We start from the raw sequence: 25,809 nt of genomic DNA, 5'->3' as shown, positions 1-25,809 counted from the left end.
ATCAACTTTCTGATGGCTCCGGTAATTCTCCAGTGAAGACCCGTTTTCCCGACCTTCTGGAGACGTTCCTCTGTTCTGGCCGGGTTCTGGGTTGTAACGGACCCGGGTTCTGGCCACTGCTGGCTAGAGAACACAAAAACTACTAGAGTAAGAATCGTATTCCAAAAGTATCATACAGACTGATCAAAACATCAAGATTTAAATCATCAGATGGACTAAAGTGTAAAGTTTTTGGTATTTTAACAATTCATCTAAAAAGAATTCATATAAATAAAAAAACCAGAAATAAATACCAGCAGTGGTCAAGCTCCCTATAAGCTCTGTTGTCAAAGTTTCTTACAAAGTACAGCTGCTTTCTCAATGTGCGTTAGAATATCAGCATAAATGACTAGAATAATGTTTTATTACTTGCTTCTTTTTCCTCTCCTCAAAAACTACTTTATACATTTTAATAAGGTCAGCGCAATCTATTTAAGTGAACCGCATGTCTGTTGCATTTTTACCATATCAATATTCTAATAAACTTGTAGTGATTTAAATGCATTTTATGCAGAGGTCGGTAGAACTTGTACTGCATAAATGTAATTTATTTAATCAAAATACCGTCTTAGTCTTAAAAATAGTTTTAAGACTAATATAATATCAGTAATAAATCTGATCAGTCGCCTTTTTGCCAAGTACTTTTTGTTTTCACTTTCACTGGAGTAAAATCTGATGAAGTAGTATTACTCAGGGTGCGATATTTAGCTTCTCTGATTTTTATTTCTCATTTTATTATTGAACTTAAACATTAAAGAGTGAAGAAATAATTAAAACACTTTATTGTTATAATCCGAGATAATCAAGCCGTGCAGGCCTTGTTCAATGACTGTTTCCATTGCAATAAAATAATCGGACCAATCATCCCTGTTTTTATCCAGATTTAGATCCTGAGTTTGTCCACTTTTATTGTGAAAACCCTACACCGGAAACGGCACCGTAATCCTGCAGTTAACACCCAGACCGAGCCAAAGTGAAGTGCTCGACTGCTGCCAACCCGGAACTTTTTGACCCGTTAGTAATCCCAGAAGACGGGGGTTCCCGTCGGTTCCGTGTTGATTCGGTAGGCAAGTCCAGCTTTCCGGACCCGTCTGGTTCCGCCCGGAGGAGAAGCCAAGGAGCGGCTCCGATGTTCTCCGAGTGACCGCGGCGGTTCCCGTAGGACAGCAGAAGTTTTCAAAGCAGGTAACAGGAGCCGAACCGAGTCGCCAGAACCCGGTTCTGCTCGTTGCTGGGTGGACAATAAAGTTCTGGACAGAAACACGGAGGAGGGCAGAGGGGCAGAGAGGTGAAAGGTCACAATCTGGTAACTTTCAGCTGAGTTTGGTTCTTCCAACTCCTGTCTGAGTGAAATGCTCTGGTTAGACTGTGCGTGTGTGTGTGTGTGTGTGTGTGTGTGTGTGTGCGTGTGTGTATATGTGTGTGTGTGTGTGTGAGAGAGAGATTGTGTGTGTGTGTGTGTGTGTGTCAGGTTAGGAATGTCAGCAGCTCCAACCCTCCCGCTCCTCCTGGGTTTAATGAAGTAGAACCTCCCTGTTTAAACTGAGATCCAGTTTAGTTCCAGTCAGTCCAGTTCATCCCAGTTCATTGGTCTGGTTCGTGTCTCCTCAGCAAGCATGTGGCGACAGTGGAAAGGAACACCTTGAAACCCATCAGAACCAGAACCTGGATCAGGTGTCATAGAGGAGAACCCAGGGAACCCGACGTCTGATCACGTTCCGACTGAAACGTGATTAATGTCTAGGAACATCCGGGGGCGTGGCCACATCTGGGGGGGGGGCACGCCCCCAAAGAAGACCATGACCTTCTTTAATAAATAAAGTTAAAGTTTTCTTCTTCAATCAAGATATGAACATAAAACCCAACAAATTATTACATAAATGAATAATAAATATATCATACATATCAAATGTTCTAGAGTTCACTCTGATTTGACCCAAAACATAATTTACCTGAACCAGAAACGGAGAGAAACTGATCAGAGTCCTAATATTAATTAATATGAGTCCTAATAGTTCCACCTGGCACCAGAAAGACCCAAGATCCTTTCTGCAGTCGGTGGGCCGAGTTCAGAACCATCTGGTTAATGATCTGCTTAGAGGAAGTTGAGCTTCTGTTTGGACTCTGACTCCAGCAGGAGGCGGAGCTTTAGCTGCAGGTTTCAGCAACATGGAGGACAAGTCTGGACCGGCGGCGGCACGCCCAGAACCACGCTGCAGCGCCATCGGGTCTGCTACTGGTCCTGGTCCTTGTTCTGGTCCTGGTCCTGGTTCTGGTCCTGGTCCTGGTTCTGGTCCTGGTCCTGGTTCTGGTTCTGCTACTGGTCCTGGTCCTGGTCCTGGTCCTGGTTCTGGTCCTGGTTCTGCTACTGGTTCTGGTTCTGCTACTGGTCCTGGTTCTGGTCCTGGTTCTGCTACTGGTCCTGGTTCTGCTACTGGTCCTGGTCCTTGTTCTGGTCCTGGTCCTGGTTCTGGTTCTGGTTCTGCTACTGGTTCTGGTTCTGCTACTGGTCCTGGTTCTGGTCCTGGTTCTGCTACTGGTCCTGGTTCTGCTACTGGTCCTGGTTCTGGTCCTGGTTCTGCTACTGGTCCTGGTTCTGGTTCTGCTACTGGTCCTGGTCCTGGTCCTGGTACTGGTCCTGGTTCTGCTACTGGTCCTGGTCCTGGTTCTGGTTCTGCTACTGGTCCTGGTCCTGGTCCTGGTCCTGGTTCTGGTTCTGGTCCTGGTCTTGGTTTTGGACTCTAGGCTGATCAGATTCTAGAGGATGAATTGTCTCCTCTTCAGAGGACTGGATTTTTCAGAGGTTCTGTTCACATATCAGAACCGGGCCATCTGGGTCCCCCACTGTAGAATGGTCCTCACAACAGCAAGCTCACACACAGAGCGGTCCGGTTGGTTCAGTCTGAGCAGACCCAGCGATGATGAACCGGGTCGGGTCCACAGACACCCAGCCAGAGCTCCTTCCTACAGCCGGGTCAGAACCAGAACCTTTTGGGTGATGGGGGACAACGGCTCCCTCTGTGTGAGAGAGGCCGTGTTCAGGCTTTCTCAGTTTTACTCACAGAACCAGAAATAGAGAAAAACAGGAACTGGTTCTGATGGGTTCATTCTGAAAGTGATAGCCGCTTCTGCTGAGGAGCTACCGGGTCGGTTCTGACTGCTGACTCAGTCCCAATAGAACCAGCAGAATCAGGGGCTGATTCTGTGGGTTGGATCAGTGCACAGCAGGTCCAGTTAGTTCCTGTGTGGTTCACAGTCAGAAGGTTCTGGTTCTGCCCGACCTCCCAGAGTGAAGTGTGTGTGTGTGTGTGTGTGTGTGTGTGTGTTTTCTTGTAATTGCTATTCTAGAGGACCACTTTTACAGTATTTACCAACAAATGAGGACATGAATGGAAAGTGAGGACACTTCCTGCTCCTCACTACTTTTCTAGTTCTACTGGTTTGAATTAGAGGTCTGGGTAAGTTAAATTCTGGTTCCGCTCAGGACTGGACTGGTTCTGGTTCTTGTTAGGGAAAATTGTCTGGCTTAGGCATCCAGTTACTAAAATGAATGGAAGTCAATATAAAGTCCAGAAGTGCATCAATCTAATATCAATACGGCTTCGCCGATTGCAGTTTTCTGGCTGATACCAATTTTTCTTGTCTGAAATGTTGCTCAACATAGCAAGAAAGTTGTTGAGTTGGCAACGGTGTGGTCACTGTTGTTAATTGCAAACGTGCAGACATAACTTGGAACGCCGGTCTGTCAGTCAAACCTTTCTCACCAGAGAGAAAAAGAGGACAGTGGTTGATTCTTATCCCTTTGTCAAGCTAGAAACAGGATCAGTGGATCAGATCGGTTTCAAATGTAGAAATCAGCCGATTACCGATCTCCCAAAATTAAGGAAATTGGCACCGATAAATCCGTGCACCCCTAGTTAGAAGTCCAAGCCAGAAATGGTCCTCACAACAACAACAAGCTCATACACACAGAGCGGTCCAGTTGGCTCAGTCTGAGCAGACCCAGGGATGATGGACCGGGTCGGGTCCACACACACACACAGCCAGCCAGAACTCCTCCTGCAGGCTGTGTGTGTGTGTTGGCCTGTGTTGTCTCGTCTCATCGTGTCGTACCGTCTCCGTTTCTCCTCCAGGTTGCGAGGCGTGCAGAGCGTAGCGGTCATCATGCCACAGCAGAAGGACATCGTGAGGATCGCCATCCAGATGCCCGGGGCGTACCCGCAGCTCATCCAGCTGGACCAGGTAGCCTCCGTCCGCCATGTTGGCCTCTCACCGAGCCCAGTCAAGTTCACAGGGTGTGAATACTTTCTGCTGCAGAGCTTTGACCAGCAGGTCAGAGTCTGCCGTCTCCTGATTGGCTGCTGGACCAGGACTTGTTTCCAGGCCTCTAGGCCTCATGATGTCATCAGTCAGGTCATGATGTCATCAGTCTTCCTGAGGATATTGAGCCGTTTGGTTCTGCTGTGTTGGACCAGACGACACGTCAAGAACCTGCAGGACAGGTGGAGAACCGCCGGTCCAGATGAGGTCTTATTCTGCTCTAATCCAGAGTAATCTGGATAGGCCGGAATGAGCAGCAGCCGGTTCTGAGTAGAACGGGTCGGGCCGTGTGAGGTTCTCCTCCTGTGGTGGTGAAGTTTTACATGCTGAAGGTTCTGACTGGTTCTGTTGTGCTTGCAGAAAAAGCCTCTATCTGCGGTTATCAAGGAGGTCTGTGATGGGTAAGTTCTGTTCTGGTCCGGTTCTAACCTCTTTGAATAATAATAAAAATACAGATATTCCAAAGCAGATGTCACCCAACTGAAACCTGCATCTAGTTTTTACCTGGAAAACGTCGAAACAATGTGAGACACAGACGGACGGTTCAGATTGGCTAAACTCTGACTTAGAGAATTTGCAGATCTAGATATAAATCTAGAAAACTTCCTGGATGTCAGTGATGATGGTTTACAGTTTTGGGGTACCACAGGGGTCAGTGTTGGAACCGTTGCTCTTCAGCTCATTGGTTAATGATGTAGCAGATGGAACCGGCCAGATGCTTGATCAAGTTTTGTTATTGTTATTACACATAAACAAATAAACTGCTTCGTAAGTAATAATAAATTCCATTTGCAGATATGCTATGGAAGCATTTAACTGCCAAAACCAGAAAATAATAACAAAAGCAGTAACGAGAAAGTTTCCTCGTTCTAACGAGTTTTATATCTTGTTAAAACAAGAAAACTTCTTTGTTTATAAAGCAAAAGCAAAAAATGCTTTAATATGCAGGGTTGGTGAGAATGATTAATATATGATGACAAAGAAATTTGCGCAGCTTTTCCATCTCAACTCGCTGCCCAGCGTGTGGCGCTGTCCTCCCGGTAAAGTTCCTGTCTGTGTCCCCGGTTGGTCGGAGCGTTAGCGGCTAATGAACCATCGCTAACCGCTTCATGCAGGTTCAGCCAGTGAGGAGCTTTACTTTATATTATTTTATTAATATTTTTATTTTTATTTTTCTGTTTACACGAAGCACCAAACCACACCAAATGTCAGACAGAGTTAATCAGCGCAGAGATCAGAGAAACTCGTCCTTTAAAACTCCAACAACCAAAACAGTTTCTGTGACTCTTATTAAAACTCAACAGACAGAAATGTTAGAGCTGCTGAAGCCACATCATTGAATTAAATCTCAGTTTGTTGCTCATCTCTGCATCAGAGCAGCAGATTGAACTCATCCTGCAGGGCCGGTCCAAGGCTGCATGAGGCCTGGGGCAGAATCTGACTTAGGGGCCCCTCTTGCTGCTAAAACATCAGCAGCTCTAACAGCTTCTGGGTTGATTTAATCTGGGAGGAGGGAGGAGATTAACTGGCCAACCTGAAAACAATCAGTTAGAATTACAGTTTATTCATTTGTATTTGTGAACAGATTAAACTCACAGACTAGTTGTGGCTTTAAATATTGTTGCACTGGTGATGTTTTCCTGCAGCATATAATGACCCAGTAATATTTTTACATTTCCTGTCTACTTAACCTGTTTAATAAAAAACATGGCGGACGCCTCGGCGCCCTGACCGCCGAGCTCAGCAGGTTTTCTGTGGGAAATTTGTCATTATAACGTAATGATTCATCTAGTTTTATTCTGTCTTTTCTCGCTCTAACACCTTACAGCAAAACTTAATAAGAGGAAAATTTCCCATTAAATGAGAAAGTTTTGATGCTGCTTGAGACGTAGAACAGTTTTCGTTTCAATGGTTTCTGGTGTCTGGAGCTGAAGGCGCTGACGGTGTGTTCGTCCTCAGCTGGAACCTTCCGGGTCCCGATAACTACGCCCTGCAGTACGCCGATGGAGTCCAGATGTACATCACAGAGTCGGTCAGTCTCACCGCAGCGCCAACATGGCCGCTTCGTCTGACCGACGAAGGTCGTCTCCTCCTCCTCCTCCTCCTCCTCCTCCTCATCATCATCATCATCAGACCAGCTGACTCCAACAGCGTGAGATGATGATGATGATGCTGCAGCTGGAGGAAGAAGCAGGTTTCTGCTGGCAGATGTTCCTGGTTCTGGACCGAATCTGTGGATCCGACCAGACGTTTCGGTTCTGGAGCCGCTGGAACATCTGCAGCGAAGAAACTTCCTGACTTCTTTCTGCTGAGACTTTGGCTTTTGTTTCATTCTAAAAGTTATTTTTAATGAAGTGATGTGGACCCGGCTGCAGCAGCTCTAGGCTCATGTAGGTTTTCCGTGCTTCCAGAATCGCCTGGACATCAAGAACGGCTGCATCCTGCGTCTGACCAAAGCCCCGGTGAGTCGGCCGCCACGTGGGCCACCTGACCCGACTTTCTCAACTAATTCTGGAGAATCTGACCAATAATCTGGAAAGGTGATCAGTGATCTGAAGAACCAGATAGGTTCAGTCACCACTGGTCCTGTTCCGGTGGTTCTGATGATCCCGGTTGGGTCTGGTGGTTCTGTTCTCCTCTCTTATCTCTGCTAACGGTTTTGGTCGGATTTTCTAATCAGTTTAATCCGATGTCAGAATCCGGTCCAGAGTCCGACCCAGATTCTCCAAGAAGAGTGACGGATTAGGAGGGCCGGAATTCAGAACCTCCTGTGAACGGATCGGATCAGAACCGTAGCTGCATAGACATAGAACCAGAACCTGGCACTCGCTGACCTGTATCCCGGTGTCCTGCGTTTGACCTCAGGGTCGCTGTGCCGACGACCTTCACAAGGGCATCCAGAGCGCGGACGGCGGCGTGCGCTGCGACTCGCTGAAGGAGCTGGCCAGCGTCTCGCGGGACGTGACCTTCGCTCAGGAGTTCATCAACCTGGACGGACACAACCTGCTGGTCCAGATCGTGGAGGACTCCAGAGAGTGAGTATGGACGTAATCTCACCCCGATGACCCTCTGGTCCAGAACCGCTCCAACAGAACACCAACAGGTGGTCCAGAAGAACCAGAACCAGCCCAGAGGTCGTTGTTCAAGACCAGAACCACCGCTGACCCAGAGGAAATCAAAACCCACCTCAGACTGACCACAAGCTGACTGATGAGGCAGAACTGGACCTGATGGACGGTTCTGAACCCGTTCCATCTGGTTCTGACCATCAATTATACCTCACTGGACTGAACAGCACCTGTTAGCTGCTATAGTTAGCCTGTTAGCCGCTACAGCTGGCCTGTTAGCTGCCACAGCTAGCCTGTCTTTAGCTATAGCTGGCCTGTTAGCTGCCACAGCTAGCCTGTCTTTAGCTATAGCTGGCTGGTTAGCTTCCACAGCTAGCCTGTCTTTAGCTATAGCTAGCTTGTTAGCCATCATGACCCAAGGTTCTGCAGCAGGATGGGATCCAACAACAGCATAATTTTGTGGATGTCCTAGTCAAAGTTGGGACTTTTCCTGATGAAAACTCTAATGAAATCAGCTCAGCAGATCAAAGGCCATCCACAGTGACCTTAGAGACTCAGGAAGTCCTGATGTCACAGGAAGTGATGTCATCGGTAGCTGTGTTTGTTGCAGGAGCAACCAGATCATGACTCACACGCTGACCGGCTTCATGGAGCTGATGGATCATGGCATCGTTTCCTGGGAGAATCTCTCCGCCGTCTTCATCAAGAAGGTTCTTCTTCCTCCTCCTCCTTCTCCTTCTCCTTCTCCTTCTCCTCCTCCTGATTGTCTTTCCTCCCGTCAGATTGCTGGTTTCGTCAACTCCTCGTCCACAGACGTGTCGATGCAGCAGGTGTCCCTGGACATCCTGGAGAACATGGTTCTGAGCAGCCGCCAGCTGTTCCTGCAGGTCAAGCAGGAGGTCACCATGGAGCGGCTGGTTGCCCACCTGCAGGTGTAAGTGGAACCGGGCCGGTTCTGACCCGGCAGGAAGTCGTGCCCCTGACTCTCTCTCTCTCTGGTGTTTCAGGGCGAACCAGCAGATCCAGACCAAAGCCATGGCTCTGCTCATGGCCTTACTGCAGGCGGCTGAGGACGCAGATAGACAGGTACTGGTACCGGTACCGGTACTGGTGTCGATGTGTTGCTCTTGTTCTCTCTGTTCAGAGGCTGCTGCCCCCTGCTGGCAGGAGGCGTCTCTGCGCCGCAGTCACACGTCTCTCCTTCTGTTCCAGGAAATGTTCGCCTTCCTGAACAAGAAGAACGTCCGTCAGTACATCTATAAGGTGAGACACTCCGCCGTCCTCCAGCGTCCCTCACATGGGGACGGGACACTGAGGGAGGGGACCCCCAACGTCCCCCAACATCCCCCAACGTCCCGTCTGTGTTTGTGTCCAGGACATCATCCTGAGCTCCAGTCCGGTCCAGGATGAGATGGCCCACTACCTCTACGTGCTGCAGTCGGTCACACTGAACCACCTGGAGGCGCGCATGAGGACGCCGCTGGACTGCTACAGCCAGGTGGGACAGTCTGTCTGTCCATAAATTCATGCTGAACGTCTTCATTTTTGTTTTGACAAAAAGACCCAAAATTGTCACAAAAGGTGAATTTTTGACCCTTTTCTTGTTCAGAACTGAAACTTTGTTTTAAAGTCTCCATGCAGAACTTTTCAGAACCATTTCTGCTTCCTGTTTCTGTGGTTTGTGTCTACAGGACCAGAGGGACGCGCTGCACGGCCTGCGGCAGGCGGCGTTCGAGACCGACAGCGAGAACAGCCTGAGCCACGAGCGCCGCCGCTCACTCTGCGCCAAGGAGTTCAAGAAGCTTGGTTTCTCTGTAAGGTCCCGCTTCTGTTCTGAACCGGTTCTGACCCGGTGCTGTTATCTCATTACTTCCTGTTTGTTCCAGAACAACAGCAACCCGGGTCAGGACCTGGTGCGGACGCCTCCCGGTCTGCTGGCTCTGGACACCATGTTTTACTTTGCGACTCGCTATCCGGACGCCTACAGCAGGGTGAGCGCCTGGCCTTCTGAGGATGAGGATGATGAAGATGATGATGTCATAGCTTTTCATTTGCTGGTTATTCCTGATGTGTTGCAGTTTGTCCTGGAGAACAGCAGCAGGGAGGACAAGCACGAGTGTCCCTTTGCCCGCAGCAGCATCCAGCTGACACTCATCCTCTGTGAGATCCTGCGCATCGGAGACGCCCGTAAGCTGCAGCGTTCCAACCAGCATACTACGACCCGCTGCGGCCCACTGAGATCCGCTGAGACCCACTGAGACCCGCTGAGACCCACTGAGACCCACTGAGACCCACTGAGACCCACTGAGACCCACTGAGACCCACTGAGACCCGCTGAGACCCACTGAGACCCGCTGAGACCCACTGAGACCCACTGAGACCCACTGAGACCCGCTGAGACCCACTGAGACCCGCTGCGACCCACTGAGACCCGCTGCGGCCCACTGAGACCCGCTGAGACCCACTGAGACCCGCTGAGACCCACTGAGACCCACTGAGACCCGCTGAGACCCACTGAGACCCGCTGAGACCCGCTGAGACCCACTGAGACCCACTGAGACCCACTGAGACCCGCTGAGACCCACTGCGACCCACTGAGACCCGCTGAGACCCACTGAGATCCGCTGAGACCCACTGAGGCCCGCTAAAACCCACTGAGACCCACTGAGACCCGCTGCGACCCACTGAGACCCGCTGAGACCCACTGAGACCCGCTGAGACCCACTGAGACCCGCTACGACCCCCTGAGACCCACTGAGACCCGCTGAGACCCACTGAGACCCACTGAGACCCGCTGAGACCCACTGAGACCCGCTGAGACCCGCTGAGACCCGCTGAGACCCGCTGAGACCCACTGAGACCCGCTGAGACCCCCTGAGACCCACTGAGACCCACTGAGACCCACTGAGACCCGCTACGACCCGCTGAGACCCACTGAGACCCGCTGCGACCCCCTGAGACCCACTGAGACCCCCTGAGACCCACTGAGACCCGCTGAGACCCACTGAGACCCGCTGAGTCCCACTGAGACCCGCTGAGACCCACTGAGACCCGCTACGACCCCCTGAGACCCACTGAGACCCGCTGAGACCCACTGAGACCCGCTGAGACCCACTGAGACCCGCTACCACCCACTGAGACCCGCTGAGACCCACTGAGACCCGCTGAGACCCACTGAGACCCGCTGAGACCCGCTGAGACCCACTGAGACCCGCTGAGACCCACTGAGACCCGCTGAGACCCACTGAGACCCGCTACGACCCGCTGAGACCCACTGAGACCCGCTGAGACCCACTGAGACCCGCTGAGACCCACTGAGACCCGCTGAGACCCACTGAGACCCGCTGCGACCCACTGAGACCCGCTGAGACCCACTGAGACCCGCTGAGACCCACTGAGACCCGCTGCGACCCACTGAGACCCGCTGAGACCCGCTGAGGCCCGCTGAGACCCACTGAGACCCGCTACGACCCACTGAGACCCGCTGAGACCCGCTACGACCCACTGAGACCCGCTGAGACCCGCTACGACCCGCTGAGACCCACTGAGACCCGCTACGACCCGCTGAGACCCGCTGAGACCCACTGAGACCCGCTACGACCCGCTGCGACCCACTGAGACCTCCACGATGCCATGACCACTTTCTGACACCTGCTGAGACCCGCTGAGACCCTCTACGACCCGCTGAGATCCGCTACGACCCGCTACGACCCGCTGAGACCCGCTGCGACCCGCTGAGACCCGCTGAGACCCGCTGAGACCCGCTACGACCCACTGAGACCCGCTACGACCCGCTGAGACCCGCTACGACCCGCTGAGACCCACTGAGACCGCACATGCCACACCACTGAGACCGCGACCCACTGAGACCCACTGAGACCCGCTACGACCCACTGAGACCCGCTGAGACCCGCTACGACCCGCTGAGACCCGCTGCGACCCACTGCTATGCACCCACTGAGACCCTGCCACCTGCACCTGCCAGACCTGCTGAGACCCGCTCCCACTGAGATCCGCCACGACCCGCTGAGATCCGGCTACTGAGACTGCACACGCACCATGCACTGAGACTGCACCCCGCTGAGACCACTGGAGATCCGCCATTTACGACTCTGAGACCCGCTGAGATCCGCTACGACCCGCTGAGATCCGCTACGACCCACTGAGATCCGCTACGACCCGCTGCGACCCACTGAGACCCGCTACGACCCGCTGCGACCCGCTACGACCTGCTGAGACCCGCTGAGATCCGCTACGACCCGCTGAGATCCGCTACGACCCGCTACGACCCACTGAGACCCGCTACGACCCACTGAGACCCGCTGAGATCCGCTACGACCCGCTGAGACCCGCTGAGACCCACTGCAGCTCTGTCCGTCCTAACCTCCGGCCCGTTGTGTCCGCAGCCTCGGAGACGGGCTCCAGCTTCCATCCCATCTTCTTCAGCCAGGACCGGCTGCTGGAGGAACTGTTCTGCGTCTGCATCCAGCTGCTCAACAAGACCTGGAAGGAGATGCGCGCCACGCAGGAAGACTTCGACAAGGTCAGACACGCAGCTGGACCAGAGGCTGCACACCTGATATCCAACTCCAGTCTGTCTGCCTAGAAAGTTCAGTTTGTGTGGTGAGGTGTGAATGCTAAGCTAACTCTGGTCCTCCACACCTCAGTCTGGGTTCAGTTTGAATGTGAACGCCAAGCGGACCAGAGACCGTTCCTAAAGCAGGAAGTGGACTACAGCGCAGGGCATTCTGGGTAAATACAACCAAAGCTAATGTGCTAGCCTAGTGCTAGCAGCAGAAATGTCTCCTAAAGAGAAATCCTCCAACACTAAAATCTGACGCCTCCATCTTGTTTCCATCTGGTGAAGAAGGAAGTTGCTCTCAGTGTCTTCAGAGGTTTTTGTGTGGTTTCCTTCAGTGGTTGTTGGTGCAGCGCCCCCACAGGCCAGGAGGGGAACAGGTTGGTTTGACTCAGAACTACAGCAGCTGCAGGTGGAACAAAGAGGATAAAGCGGCTTTAGGCCAGAAAATGGAAACATGCAGAGGGGCAGGAGGAATCTGGGAATCAGCAGCAACACAATAAACCAGGAGGTCACAGAGCCTGTAAATCTGCAAGAGCATCATGTTTATCTATTTTCAGATCTGGAGAAGAAAATAAAGGAGAAAATTATGATCTTCAGAGTTTATTCTCATCTAAAACCTCCGTCCACCCGTCAGCAGTTCGTCCAGGTTCTGAACCTCTACAAAGTTCTTCTGCACATCAGTAATAAACTTTTTCTGAAAACAGAAAAATGTGTTTTAACCAAGAGATTGTAGTGAAAACCAAAAGAAAAAAACATTTCATGAACTGAACTAAAAACATTTACATTTAAAAAAACGTTTGAAATCAGCATTTACAAAATGAAATGACTGGGCTGACCTGCTCAGTGGATCCCGTCCGCTTAGGTCCGGTCCGGTACTCCGCCCCGGATCAGATCAGACTGGGCCGCTCCAGGCTGAACGGCTCTGGTACTGGGTCGGGTTCTGATGACCAGACTGGAAATCACTGATTCTGTTCAGCCGATGGTTACAGATTTGAAATGTCAGAACCAGAACCAGAACCTGACCTGGACCCTTTTCTGGGGTTTTAAAAAGTCCAAAAAGGATTTTTTTAGTCTGGATGTTCTGTTTTAGCTGAATGTTCAGAAAACGTCTGCAGCTAACTGGTTTCCACCAACATTTTATTAGTTTGAAGATTTGTATTAGAACAGTTTGATTCAAACAATAAAATTCAAAATTATTATGACATCGTGATTTCAAAGGGAAACATTTACTGAAGTTCTGACTGCTGGTCGGATCCTTACCAGAGGCACCAAACTCTACTTCCTGTTTGTTACTTCCTGTTTATTGCAGCCATGCAAAGCTGCAACATCCTTCTGGTTCATTGGCTCAGTCTGGAACCGGTCCGGTCTGGGTCCGGTCCGGAACCGGTCTGGGTCCGGTCCGGTCCGGAACCGGTCCGGTCTGGGTCTGGTCCAGTCTGTCCATCACTGACTGGACTTTTTAAAGAAAAGAGGTTTTCAAGGCCAGAACTATTCATACCCCTGGGACATTTATTTAAAATCAACCAAGATATTTGTTTCTGAAAACAGATGGATTTTTCTCTAAAGATTATAAAACGGTAAAATTATTATGATGATGATGATGATGATAATAATTTCAGAAATAATTTTCTATGCACAGGTCTGTACTTTAACTGGACCGCTCCAGAACGTCGTGTGCCCCTTGTGTCTGTCCAGGTGATGCAGGTGGTGAAGGAGCAGATCACCCGGACGCTGGCCAGCAAGCCCACATCGCTGGAGCTGTTCAAGAACAAAGTCAACGCGCTGAACTACAGCGAGATCCTGAAGCTGCGGCAGACGGAGCGGCTGCACCAGGAGGAGACGCTGGCGCCGCCCGTCCTGTCAGTGTCCGCAGCATCACACTGCAGCATCACACTGCAGCATCACACTGCAGCATTACAGCAGCGTCAGACCATAGCGTTACACTGTTAAAGCTGTTTTGTGCTGTATTGTGTGCTGCAGAGAGCTGAAGGAGCGCCTGAAGCCGGAGCTGCTGGAGTTGATCCGCCAGCAGAGACTCAACCGGCTCTGTCAGGGAACCATGTTCAGGAAGATCAGCAGCCGGCGGCGGCAGGGTGGGTGGAGCCTGCTGCGGCGCCTCTCGGCCTTCGCTAGTTTAGTACTAATGAGCGTTTCCTCTGCTGCGCTCAGACAAACTGTGGTACTGCCGCCTGTCGCCCAATCACAAGATGCTGCACTACGGCGACGTGGAGGAAGACGCGGAGAACCCGGCCATCGAGACGCTGCAGGACAAGAGTGAGTCCAGCTGCTGCTGTGAGCGGCAGCAGGTCAGGATGCGGCTGGAAGATGATCACCAGCTGCTGGCAGAGCTACACGTAAAATACAGACTGAGCCAGAAGTTTACATACACCGGCATGAAGTTCGAACACAACCAAAGTTCTCACCAAATGACTCGTATCTGAGGAATCGTCAGTGATGGTCTCTGCCTCTGTGGCGACTCTTGCATCATCATAAGGTCCAAAAAACAAAACTGTCCGTCGATTTTCAGATGTTCGACACACTCGCAGTAAAAAGCAGACGGTTTTCCCCAAGCTGACTTCATACAAAAATGGAAATATAAATGTTAATTTTATGGTAGAAAAACTGTTTCACTCCTTCACCAAACAATCAGGTCAACCAGCAGGAGCCACTCAGAAAATAATAACAGCTCTACCATTAGCATAACCTCAGATCAATAACATTAATTATTTAGCAAATAATAAATTTATTTCATTCTGAATAGGCTACAACACGCCGTGTTTAACCAATGAGGGACAGCCCAGATGATGATGTCACGACTTTGGAGGCTTTTCTGCTGTTTCCTGGATTGAACTGATTAGTTTGTGCTGAGTGCAGCGTGTCATGTGACGCCCTGCGAGCCGTTTCATTGGCTGTTTCCTCTGACTCTCCCTCCAGTCCCAGTGGCAGATATCAAAGGTTTGCTGATCGGGAAGGACTGTCCTCACATGAAGGAGAACAAGGGCAAGCAGACCAAGGTCAGTCTGCTTCTTCTTCTCTGGTTTCCCTGCTGTCAGACGGTGAGTTAAAGGCCTCGTCTTCTTCTGCTGCAGGAAGTCCTGGATTTGGCCTTCAGCATCACCTACGATGTGGAGGAGTGCAGCCTGAACTTCATCGCCCCCTCCAGGACGGACGTGAGTATGACCGATCCTCGTTGCGCCGCCTGCGCCCCCTGCTGGTCCTGACGTGTCCGTCCTGTCAGTTCTGCCTGTGGACGGACGGACTGAGCGTCCTGCTGGGCCGGGACATGAGCAGCGAGTCGATGCGCAGCGAGCTGGAGATCCTGCTGTCCATGGAGATTAAACTCCGCCTCCTGGACCTGGAGAACGTCCCCATCCCGGACAGCGCCCCCGCCGTGCCCAAACCGCCCAGCAACTACAACTTCTGCTACGACTTCAGCCAGACGGAGCAGTAGGCCATCTCTGGACGGGTTCTGGTTCTGGACGGGTTCTGGTTCTGGATGGGTTCTGGTTCTGGATGGGTTCTGGCCCGTCCGTCTCTGCTCTTCTTCTTATCTGACTGATTTTAGCTCTTTCCGGATCCGTTAAACCGATCCAGATTTTCCTGCAGAACCAGTTTTAATTCAGAAAGCAGCAGCTGACCCGTTTCCAGCTGCCAGGAGACTCTGGTACTTCCTGGTACTAACTAGTACTTCCTGGTACTAACTGGTACTTCCTGGTACTAACTAGTACTTCCTGGTACTAACTGGTACTTCCTGGTACTAACTAGTACTTCCTGGTACTAACTGGTACTTCCTGGTACTAACTAGTACTTCCTGGTACTAACTGGTACTTCCTGGTACTAACTAGTACTTCCTGGTACTAACTGGTACTTCCTGGTACTAACTGGTACTTCCTGGTACTAACTGGTACTTCCTGGTACTAACTGGTACTTCCTGGTACTAACTAGTACTTCCTGGTACTAACTAGTACTTCCTGGTACTAACTGGTACTTCCTGGTACTAACTGGTACTTCCTGGTACTAACTAGTACTTCCTGGTACTAACTAGTACTTCCTGGTACTAACTAGTACTTCCTGGTACTAACTAGTACTTCCTGGTACTAACTAGTACTTCCTGATAGTAACTGGTACTTTCTGCTCTTCCCGGTTTTCCTGGCTCTTCCCGGTTTTCCTGGCTCTTCCTGCTTCAGCAGTGCGGCTGCTTGTGTGACGATGCATTTAAAGTTTCTTTACATTCAGAGAATCGTTCTGTTGCTCCAGTTCGGCCCGAACGCTCTGGACTTTTAGAAAACGGTTCTGGTGCTGCAGCGAATGACACTATTGTTTTATTTCTGTGCGGTTCAGAAACTGTGGAGGTTTTTTTGCATCAGTTTGAACAGATTTTTCCTGTATGATGTTGTGAAACCGTCAGTCGGTTCATTTCAACCGATTTCACTTTAATACTTTTGATGAATTTACACCAATAAACATTTTGAATTAGAAACCGACTTTATTTTCCATCTTTCAGTCTGAACATCAGTGAAGCTGAAGAAACAAACAGCAAAGTAGAAAAAGCATCAAAGGAATTTTTGATTCCAGTAAAAATAAAATCTGAAGCTTTAGTTTTACTGGATTTTCTTCTTTTCACCAAACGTTTATCAATGAAACTGAAACCATTGATGATCCCTGCAGACGGATCAGAACCAGAATGTTTCCTCCATTTATCCAGTGATTCATCATCAACTGAATTCCCGGGTTTTTTCTGAGCTGACAGGAAGTACCGAGTGGGAACAGGAAGTGGAGGAAGTGCTGCGGGATGCTGAGCTGTCACAGCTAGCACCGGCTGCCAGCTGGGTCAAAGGTCGACAGAAACACCGATCTGATAATCGGACTCATTAACGGAATATAATTCCTAAACTTTAAGTTAATATTCAAAGCAGATCCTGCTGCTCTGAGTTTCTACATTCATTTAAAATAAATCGTCACATCATTTCCTCCCTGGTCTTAAATAAGCAATAAAAACTCATCAGTGCGTCTGAAAGCTCAGTCAATCAGCAACAGGTCTGCCGCACCAATCAGCTTGTGATGGACGTTTTCCAGAAACGGCAGCTGTGATTGGAGGAGGTCCACCGTCGCCATGGAGATGTTTTTACATCTGGACACGTCGAGCGTCTTCAGGCGTCTGCAGTGCCGCATGAGCAGGTGCAGCGTCCTGCAGGCGACAGGCCGTACGGCAGGCAGATTAGCATAAAATCAGCGTCACCACATTTCCATTCTGAAACTGGTTCACATCTGAACAGGAATGAATGACATCAGATTTACATCTGGAGGCTTTAATGCATCACATCTGCAATTAATTACCGAAACATATTTCACATAAATTATGACTAGTAAAAAAGTACATTTGTGTTCTGACGAGTCGACAGGTTTGACCTCTTCAAACAGTTTGTTTGTCAGAAGAGAAGAAACAAGAACTTGTTTCCAGATTTCTGAAGCATTTTGTTCAGGAAACCAAAATTCTGCAGGCAGCTGTTTGTCCTGACCATAAAACTCCTAATTCACAATCTAAAAGTAGAATTAATTTCTCATAATTACATTCCAGATGCTTTCATGTCATTACAGATGTGCAACACTTCAGAGAATCTGGTGATTTCTTGAGTTCTTCTCTGAAATCATCGTTCAGAATGATGATGTCATTTTCAGATAGCTGGATCCGGCCTGCCAGAGGCAGAGCCTGCAGGAGGTCGAGGGTCATGTGACCGTCCCCTACCTGTCGGTGATGTTGCTGCAGCAAGCGAGCTGCAGGTGCTGCAGGCGCTGCAGGAAGGGCGCGGCCTGCGCCACGCCGCCGTCGCCGATGCCGGGGCAGTGGCTGAGCGCCAGGCTGGTGAGGCTGCGGCAGCTGCGGCCGACCGCCGCCAGGCCGGCGTCGCTGAGCTCCGGCAGCATGCACAGCGACAGACGCTGCAGCTCCGGGAAGCGGACCACCTGGGACAGGAAACAGGAAGTACCGGCTGAAGGTCATAGTTCACAGATCGAACTTTGTAAGTGTTTGTAGAAAACCGGAATATTCTAAGGGGAAAACCACAGAGTCTGGTTGTGGTTGTGGTTGTGGTTCTGGTTCTGGTTCTGGTCTGCCTCAGAACCAACATGGAGCTTTTATACTATTAGAATCTGGAACAAACTTTCAGAAAACTGGAAAACTGCAGAAACACTGACTTCCTTGAATCCTGGGCTGCATTCATAGTGGAACTGTAGAGGAATATAATTAAGTTAATAGTTTAAAATGATGTTGGGTCAGATGTTTAACCTAAACGAAATGGACTGGATCAATCTGAGCTAGAAGTCAGGAAGGAATTCAGATTTGGAGAAATGTGGAATAAAGAGAGGAAAGATGAAACTTCTGACTTTCCTCCTGCTCGCCTGTAACAGAGAGAAAAGTGTGAATTTTACCCAAAATAATAATAATATTTATTTATAATGAGATCCATCCATCCATTTCCTGTTCACCCTGATGGGGTCAGGAGGGTTGCTGGTTCCTCTCCAGCTACGTTCCGGGCGAGAGGCGGGGTCACGGGGTCACCCTGGACAGGTCACCAGTCTGTCGCAGGGCAACACAGAGACACACAACCATTCACACACACACACCTAGGGAGAATTTAGAGAAACCAATTAACCTGACAGTCATGTTTTTGGACTGTGGGAGGAAGCCGGAGAACCCGGAGAGAACCCACCATGCACAGGGAGAACATGCAAACTCCATGCAGAAAGACCCCGGGCCGGGAATCGAACCCAGGACCTTCTTGCTGCAAGGCAACAGCTCTACCGACTGCACCACTGTGCAGCTCTTATAATGAGATTTGTAATGCATATAGAGCCACCTAGTGGTGTGAAGAGTAACTGCAGGTGCTCTCCCGGCTTCCCCACCAAAACTCTGAGGAACAAACAGCGAGTCAAGCAGCTCTTCACTACATTGGGTTTTTTCCACATAGGGTCATATTTTTCTAGTTCAACAATTAACTAAATACTGTAAGAACATCAAACATCCACGAATATAATTTGTAAAGTTTTCTCCTGGTTGGGCTGAAAACAGGAGCCTCTAAGTGGGAGCTGCTCCAGCTGGTGTTGGTGGCTGACCACCCAGTCACCACACTAACTGAGGGTTTATTTCCCAGCTGTGGGGCTACGTGCATGCAGTCAAAGGTCACATTGTGAAGAGTGATTTATTCTGTGTCGTCCTGGTGAAGAAGGTGACAAACAACTAAGCAGAAAGGTTATACCTGCGAAGGAACCGCGCCGGAGCCCAAAGAACCTCCGTTTGGACAGATAAGGAACAAACAAGTTGACCAACAGTTCTTGTGATGGAGCAGATTTGATCCCAGGAGGTCGACTCCTAATTTCTGTAACTTCCAAATACACATCCAGTGTGAAACCAGAATTGCTACACAAATGAAGGGGAGCAACGCCATTGGTCGACGCTTCCCAATACACTCTAAAGATTTTGGACTTCTGTAACGATGTAAATGTGATGTTCTGGTTCTGCAGATGTGATTTAAAATCTCTCTCTTTCTCTCCATGAGCAAAAGAAGAATCAGAGTCCTGTGTGTCACTTCTGATTCATATGTTCCTGAAGGTAGCCATCTTTAAATTCCTCCATTAATTGGTGACCCCGACGTGAGTTGGGAGAGTTTTGGTTTTTGTACCGATGAAGCTGTAAGTGTGTCATAAACCTCCCAACGCGCCTGGCAGCAGAACTGAGTCTCTGTTGTTTCTTTTACTTATATCTGTGAGAGTTTTGCCACCTTTCAATTCTCCTACTAAACATGCAGGAAGCTGCAAGTTATGTTTATATTTTATTACCTAACATTTATAGTTATTAAAATGAAACTGAACGTTTCGCAGCGTTTTGGCTAGGACTCTGGAGAAACCGGTTTTTCATTTCACTGGGATTTGAAATCAGATTGAATGTCGACTGCAGACGGTTTGTTTCTGAGATTCTGGATCAGTTTACCCTCCAGACGTGGTCATGTGACCATGTGACCTTCTCTCCCCTCACCTGTGTGATGCTGCAGTCGGTGAGCCTGGCGCAGGCCGACAAGTCCAGCTCCTGTAGCCTCTGCAGCTGCAGCAGCGACGCTCCGGCCCGCTGCTGCAGCTGCTGCAGCTGGTTCAGTGTCGCCAGCGTGGGGCGCTCTTCAAACGGCATGCGGGGCGGCTGGAAGAAGCCCATGTTTCCGAACGTCCGGGTGAAGCTGGGGCCGCCGTCTCCCTGAGAAACACACAGCGGCAGCGATCAGAGGTGCAGCACGCTGCTGCTGCGCGGCTGCAGGCGGAGTCTCACCGTCCCGTCGTGCGGCTCACTTCGGCTCTCCTGCGGCACGCCCAGCAAACCCCGGTCGCTGACCTCCTTGCACCAGCCCAGCCGCAGCACCTGCAGCCGCTGCAGGTAGGTGGCGATGGCGCACACCGACAGGTCCGTCACGTTGACGCAGGACGTCAGGTCCAGCTCCAGCAGGGAGTCCGCCAGGAGCTGCGAGAGCGACAGCACCGCCGCATCCTGCAGAGAGAGCGGCTGATTGGTGGGTTCCCGCAGAAGGAAACAGAACCTTTGACCCACTGACCCTGAGGTAGGTGCAGCTCCTCAGGTTGAGAACCGTGAGCCGGGCCCGGGCGGCGCTGGGCGGAGTCAGGCCACTGATAAGCTCCGCCCCGCTGATCTGGAGACACTCAGACAGATCCAGAGACCGGAGGGAGGGCAGAGACAGCAGCTCGGCCAGACCTGTTCAGAACCAATCAGAACCCTTAAAGGCCGGACCAGAACCGAACCAGGCGCTCCTGGGTGACGACCTTGCCTGACCTCTCTCGGTGATCCTCCAGTCCCGGGACAGGGACAGCTGCGTCAGCGCCTGCAGGCCGCGCGCCGCCGCCAGCACCGAGCGGCTGCTGAGCTCCGTGCAGCCGCTGAGGTCCAGGCGCCGCAGCCGGCGCTGCTGCTGCAGCAGAACCTCCACGGAGCGGTCCGACAGTTCCCTGCAGCCCTGCAGCCGCAGCTCCTCCAGAACCAGACCGTCCACCTGCAACGCAGTGTGACCAGTCAGTCTACTGGTTCTGGTCCAGTAGACTGACTGGACCAGAACCAGTCAGTCTACTGGTTCTGGTCCAGTCAGCCTCTGAAGACACAAAACTTATTTTATGCATTAGAAACAGAAAAACGTCCAAATTAATAATTCCTCTTGTTTTTGTAATTCAGAAAAATCCAAAAGTCAAGAACAGAATTTGATCAGTGAACGATTGATTATGAAACAATTATTGATCAACTGATATCTGGATGCTGAAGGTCAATTGTATTATTGGTATTATTGAATATTTGTTCTTTCATGTAGCCTTATAGTTGCACCTTTATAATGTTTTTACTCGATTTAATCTTAGTAAACTGAACGTTTCTGTGTGTTGAATTTCTCTGAAGAACCGAGACGTTCAGGTCCAACAGGGTTTATCGCTCAGCAGAAACTTCGGCCTTCCTGATCTGTTAGCTCTAAAACCGTCGCTGTGAAAACGTACAACTTGTTCTGTTTTACCGTGTCTGGAAGAGAAGAATCTGTGTAGATAACATTTGTCTAGATAGTGATCGTCATCAACGCTGCAACTATGTGAGGATTTGTTTTCCTGCCCTTTGAGTTGCAGCTTCGTCTGTGATAAAAACAGAGCAGCAGAGATTGTAACTGAAAACAGTTTCTCCTCATGAGTATAAAGAATCTCTGGTTTGATTAATTTGATCTTTAATAAGTGTTTGAACCTGACAGTGATCAATGTGAGAATCTTCATTTTTTAGGTTTCTATCATTTCTGCTCTCATTTCAGCTTTTTCTGAGTTTCTGTTCTTCAGTGATTGATTGATTGATTCCTACATGAGTTGACAATTAATTCGGTAATCAGTCCATCTGGATCGATCGCTTCAGTTTAACAGGATTAGTTTAGTCTCCGACCGGAACCCTGTTGGAAACGGGCCTGACCTCTGACCTGCAGCCTGACCCCCGGCTCACCTGAGCGATGATGCGCAGAGACTCGGGTGTGACGGCGGTCCTGCTGAGGTCCAGCTCCCGCAGCGTGGCGTGCTGCTCCACCAGCAGGCGCCGCAGGTTGCGCAGCGACAGCAGGGCGGACGAATCCTCGCCGGCGCCGGTCGGCCGGCCGCCGTACGGGTCGAACTCGAAGGCGATGTGGCAGCCGGCCAGCGCCAGGCGGCGCAGGCGCGGCGTGCAGCCGGTCAGCCGGGTGAAGGTGAGGTCGGACAGGTAGCGCAGGTCGGACAGGTCCAGCTCCTCCAGGCCGCTCAGAGCCGAGCGGACCTGCAGCAGAACCGGGACAGGAAACCCGAACATCAAGAGTCTGAAAACTGTTCAGACGAGTTTGAAATGTTCCAGCTGCTTCATTTCTATTTATTCTGACTGCAGAAACATCTGCTGTGCATTTTCTGATGTTTTTAATCTGAAAAATGACGAAGAGCTGCAGTTCAGGGCTCCAGCCAGCAGGGGCGCCACAGAGCCGACAGCCTCAAGTCTTCAAACCAGAAAAAAACTTTTATTTCATCAAAGCATAGAGAAATATTTAAATATGAATCATGGAGAAAACCAGACTGATGCTGAAACTGAGAGTATAAAACATTTTAACATGTTTAACATAAATAACATATAAACGTAAATAAAATATTTTAATATGTTCCTGTTACGTCTAAATTCAAAAATGTGAGATTAACAATTTTCTGAGTCTGCATTTAATACAGTCAACATAAAATAATGTTAAAATTTAAAGATGTGCTTCTTTTAAATTCAACATCTTATGAAAGATGAAGTGTAATATTTAGTCATCATGTTGTGGAGAAACGATCGGCTTATCAATCAATCACTAATGACTGATCAGATCGATCACATTCAATCATTTGGAATCCTGCTTTGATTTTAGGATGAATCATTAAAACCTGCTGCTCAGAGGAAAATAAATGTGGTGAAAAGTAATTAATGGTTTAACAAACCAAACTAGAATATTTTATTTTTTTAACTCATGTATTTCATTTTCCTTTAAAATGTTTTTCTATTTGCATAAACGTGTTTTCGGACGAAGGAAACTTCATTTCTCATGTCGACTTTAAAATCATCTTTAGGGAAAACATCTCCATCTTATCAAGTTTATTCACATTTTGTATCTTTTTAAATTGCAAAGAGCTCAGCAGCTGCAACGTTTTGGTTTTCCAGCCCAACAGGAGGCGTGGCCAGCCGGCCTCCAACATGGCCGCCGTACCCCGTCCAACATGGCCGCCGTACCTGCCGCCGGTGCTCCTCTCTGGACAGGAAGGCTCCGGACATGAAGAGGCTGTCCAGGCCGCTCAGGTCGAGGCGGCGCAGAGCGGTGAGGCGCGGCAGCAGCGCCAGCAGCGAGGCCTCCGTGATGCTGCTGCCGGGCAGCGCCAGGCCCTCCAGCCGCGGGCCGAGACACTCGCCCACCTGAAGAAGAGGAGCGAGGAAGAACGACACCTTCACTCACAGGAGGATTGGACTGTTCCACAGAGCCAGGAAAAACAGGTCAGAGGTCAAGGGAAGGCAGCAGAGCTGAGCATGCTGACTCGGCTATTATGGGATGGTGCAGGCCAGGGGGCCCAGCTGGGGCCCAGTATGCGGCCAGGGGCCCAGCGGTTGTGGCCCTTCCAGTCCAGACTAGATTGCTGTTAGTTGGCGTCCAGCTCTGCGATGCAGGTGGAGACTTTCTATTTTGAATTGAGGATGTTAAATACGACACAAAGTCTTTGTGTTTCCATAACAATAAAGTCGACTTTGCTGCAGCCAAATCAGCTTTTATCTAATTTATTGAACCTGGATGAATGGAGAAAATTCAGTTTTATAAATTTGTTCAATTGAGCCCAAAAACGGTGAAAGCAGATTTATTTTAAACTTTGAATAAAAGCCTTTGGTGTTTTTGTTTTCTCACTTTTGTTTCAACTCAATGATTTTCCCCCTTGTCGTTTAGATCAAAGCTGATTCACAAGATAGAATGGCCTAGTCAAAGTCCAGCTATTTCCATGATCACATTTCTGTCAGAAACAAACCATTTTCAGTTTCCACAAATTTTATTCTAACTGAGGGAATAGAACGCCCGTCATGGTTTCCTTTCCGATCGCCATGATGATGATGTCATCATCAGTGCATTGAACTTTGACCTCACCAGTCCAAGCTGCAGGTTTTACATCTTAACAGCAGGTAGATCATGCCAGCTTGGGGTCAGAGGTCGTCTGGCAGTGAGACCAGCAGGTCTTACCTGCAGCAGCAGCGACCTGGAGACGCCGAAGCCGTCCAGCTGGCTGATCCTCAGACTGCAGCGCCGCCGCCGGGTCAGGCCGCCCACCAGCGCCAGCGCCGCCGCCGAGGCCGGGAAGCTGAAGGTCACGTCCTTCTGCACACAGACAGCGGCGGTTAGAGCATGACGCAGCTTCCCACTTCACCTGCAGGGGGCGGGGTCACCTGGAAGCGCAGGTCCTGACTGGCAGCGTACCAGCTGCGGCACACCAGCGACGCTTCCTTCCTGTCTGCGAAGTGGAGAAAACTCAGGACGTAAACTAGAACCTGCAGCGACAGGAAGAGGGATTTATTGATATCGCCTTCAGACCAGGAAGCTAAATGAGCTCCAGTGCTAATCCATAAAACTAATGAGAAGGAATCTCCTGCCACGTGCAGAAGAAGCTGCTCTGGTCCCAAAAATGTAAACAAACATTGAGAACATCATGTTGCCTGAACACATCAATCTTTGGTGAAACACGGTGGCGGCAGCGTCATGCTGTGGGCAGGCCTTTCTTTATTCCCTTTGGTTCTGGACGCTGAGCAGCTGGAAGGAGTTTTACTTTAGGACAGTTGTTATAATGTGTAACTGTAGCAACAAAGTATGGTTTTACAACTGGGAGCAGCTGATTAGCGTTTCTAAAGCTCAAATAGAATGTGAACTTTGACCCCAAATCTCAGAGGAGAAAAGGAGGCTACATGTCCAACAAGTCTTTGACTGTACCAGGCAGCAAATAAAGCAAAGGAGCTGGATTAGCAGAGGTGCTAATAGCTAATGATTTCATCACATCACTGGAATGTCGTCTCTGCTGCCTGGACGCAGAGTTGTTAGCATGTTAGCATGAGACTGTCCAGCAGCAGCCGCCTTCAGTCAGAGGCTTATCCAGATTGGCTGGAAGACTGACTGCTACACAGCATCACCATCCACAACGACTCTTTGATGATATGAGTGATTAAAACGTTAATTTTTTTTTAATTTGGAATAAATAAATAATTTCAGAACTGACGCTGAACCCTGCAGGTGGAAACTGGTCACCTGTTACCTGCTGCTGAAAGAAGGGGAACATGGACTCACCTCCAGCGGAAGCTCAGGTGTAACATCTCCTTCGTCGCTGTCTTCCATCGTCTCGATGTTAGCAAACTCAGATCATCTCCGCTCTTCTCTAACTTTAGCTCTGAAGCTAGTTCCCTCAGAGAGAAGGAAACATGGCGGCTCCTCTCATTTTTTAATAAACCCTGTAGATTTCCGCTCAAGAGACGTTAATGAAGTCCAGCTTTACTGCCTGACATCATAATAAAAGCTGATTTTCACCTTTAACGCCGCGGAGCTGCAGCGACTCTCCACAAGAAGCTGCTTTGCCTCACTTTGGTCAGCTGACCACAAAGAGGCGGGGCTTCGCGCCACGCTAAGGGAATCTCTTCTGTGATTGGCGGTTGCGTTGTTAGGCAACAGCTGACGCTCCGACGTCACGATATGGCAAGGTTATAGCAGGCCGTTT

The 25,809-nt window shown here is 49.9% G+C and overlaps 2 protein-coding genes across 4 annotated transcripts; one reads left to right on the top strand and one right to left on the bottom strand.

Moving 5' to 3' along the window:
* The first annotated feature begins 971 nt into the window (after positions 1-971).
* elmo3 (engulfment and cell motility 3) lies at positions 972-16,489 on the top strand. The gene is made up of 21 exons (XM_044123844.1): positions 972-1,224; positions 4,173-4,281; positions 4,720-4,760; positions 6,319-6,391; positions 6,771-6,821; positions 7,225-7,394; positions 8,038-8,137; positions 8,210-8,361; positions 8,435-8,513; positions 8,640-8,690; positions 8,803-8,925; positions 9,119-9,241; positions 9,314-9,418; positions 9,506-9,614; positions 11,834-11,970; positions 13,705-13,868; positions 13,990-14,102; positions 14,179-14,283; positions 14,944-15,023; positions 15,099-15,179; positions 15,248-16,489. Exons 2-21 carry the CDS (start codon positions 4,204-4,206, stop codon positions 15,458-15,460), a joined length of 2,148 nt encoding a protein of 715 aa, XP_043979779.1. The 5' UTR covers positions 972-1,224; positions 4,173-4,203; the 3' UTR covers positions 15,461-16,489.
* A 44-nt stretch (positions 16,490-16,533) lies between these two features.
* On the bottom strand, positions 16,534-25,693 carry lrrc29 (leucine rich repeat containing 29). 3 transcript variants are annotated; one of them, XM_044123846.1, is made up of 12 exons: positions 25,386-25,693; positions 24,497-24,598; positions 24,294-24,428; positions 23,306-23,485; positions 22,028-22,333; positions 20,843-21,059; positions 20,607-20,764; positions 20,327-20,542; positions 20,151-20,254; positions 20,042-20,114; positions 17,756-17,973; positions 16,534-17,197 (listed from the first exon to the last, which is right to left on the bottom strand). In XM_044123846.1, the coding sequence occupies exons 1-12, from the start codon at positions 25,431-25,433 to the stop codon at positions 17,029-17,031; spliced, it is 1,926 nt and encodes a 641-aa protein (XP_043979781.1). In that variant the 5' UTR covers positions 25,434-25,693; the 3' UTR covers positions 16,534-17,028. The 3 variants fall into 3 exon arrangements, with proteins under 3 accessions (XP_043979781.1, XP_043979782.1, XP_043979780.1); XM_044123847.1 differs by having other exon boundaries at positions 20,042-20,110; positions 20,153-20,254; positions 25,386-25,692; XM_044123845.1 differs by having other exon boundaries at positions 20,042-20,254; positions 25,386-25,692.
* Between the last annotated feature and the right edge of the window lie 116 nt (positions 25,694-25,809).

The sequence above is a fragment of the Gambusia affinis genome, linkage group LG08, assembly GCF_019740435.1.
Source record: "Gambusia affinis linkage group LG08, SWU_Gaff_1.0, whole genome shotgun sequence".
In the NCBI taxonomy this organism is placed as follows: Eukaryota; Metazoa; Chordata; class Actinopteri; order Cyprinodontiformes; family Poeciliidae; genus Gambusia; species Gambusia affinis.
The sequence above is the reverse complement of the archived record's forward strand: the minus strand, read 5'-3'. Positions and strand labels throughout refer to the sequence as shown.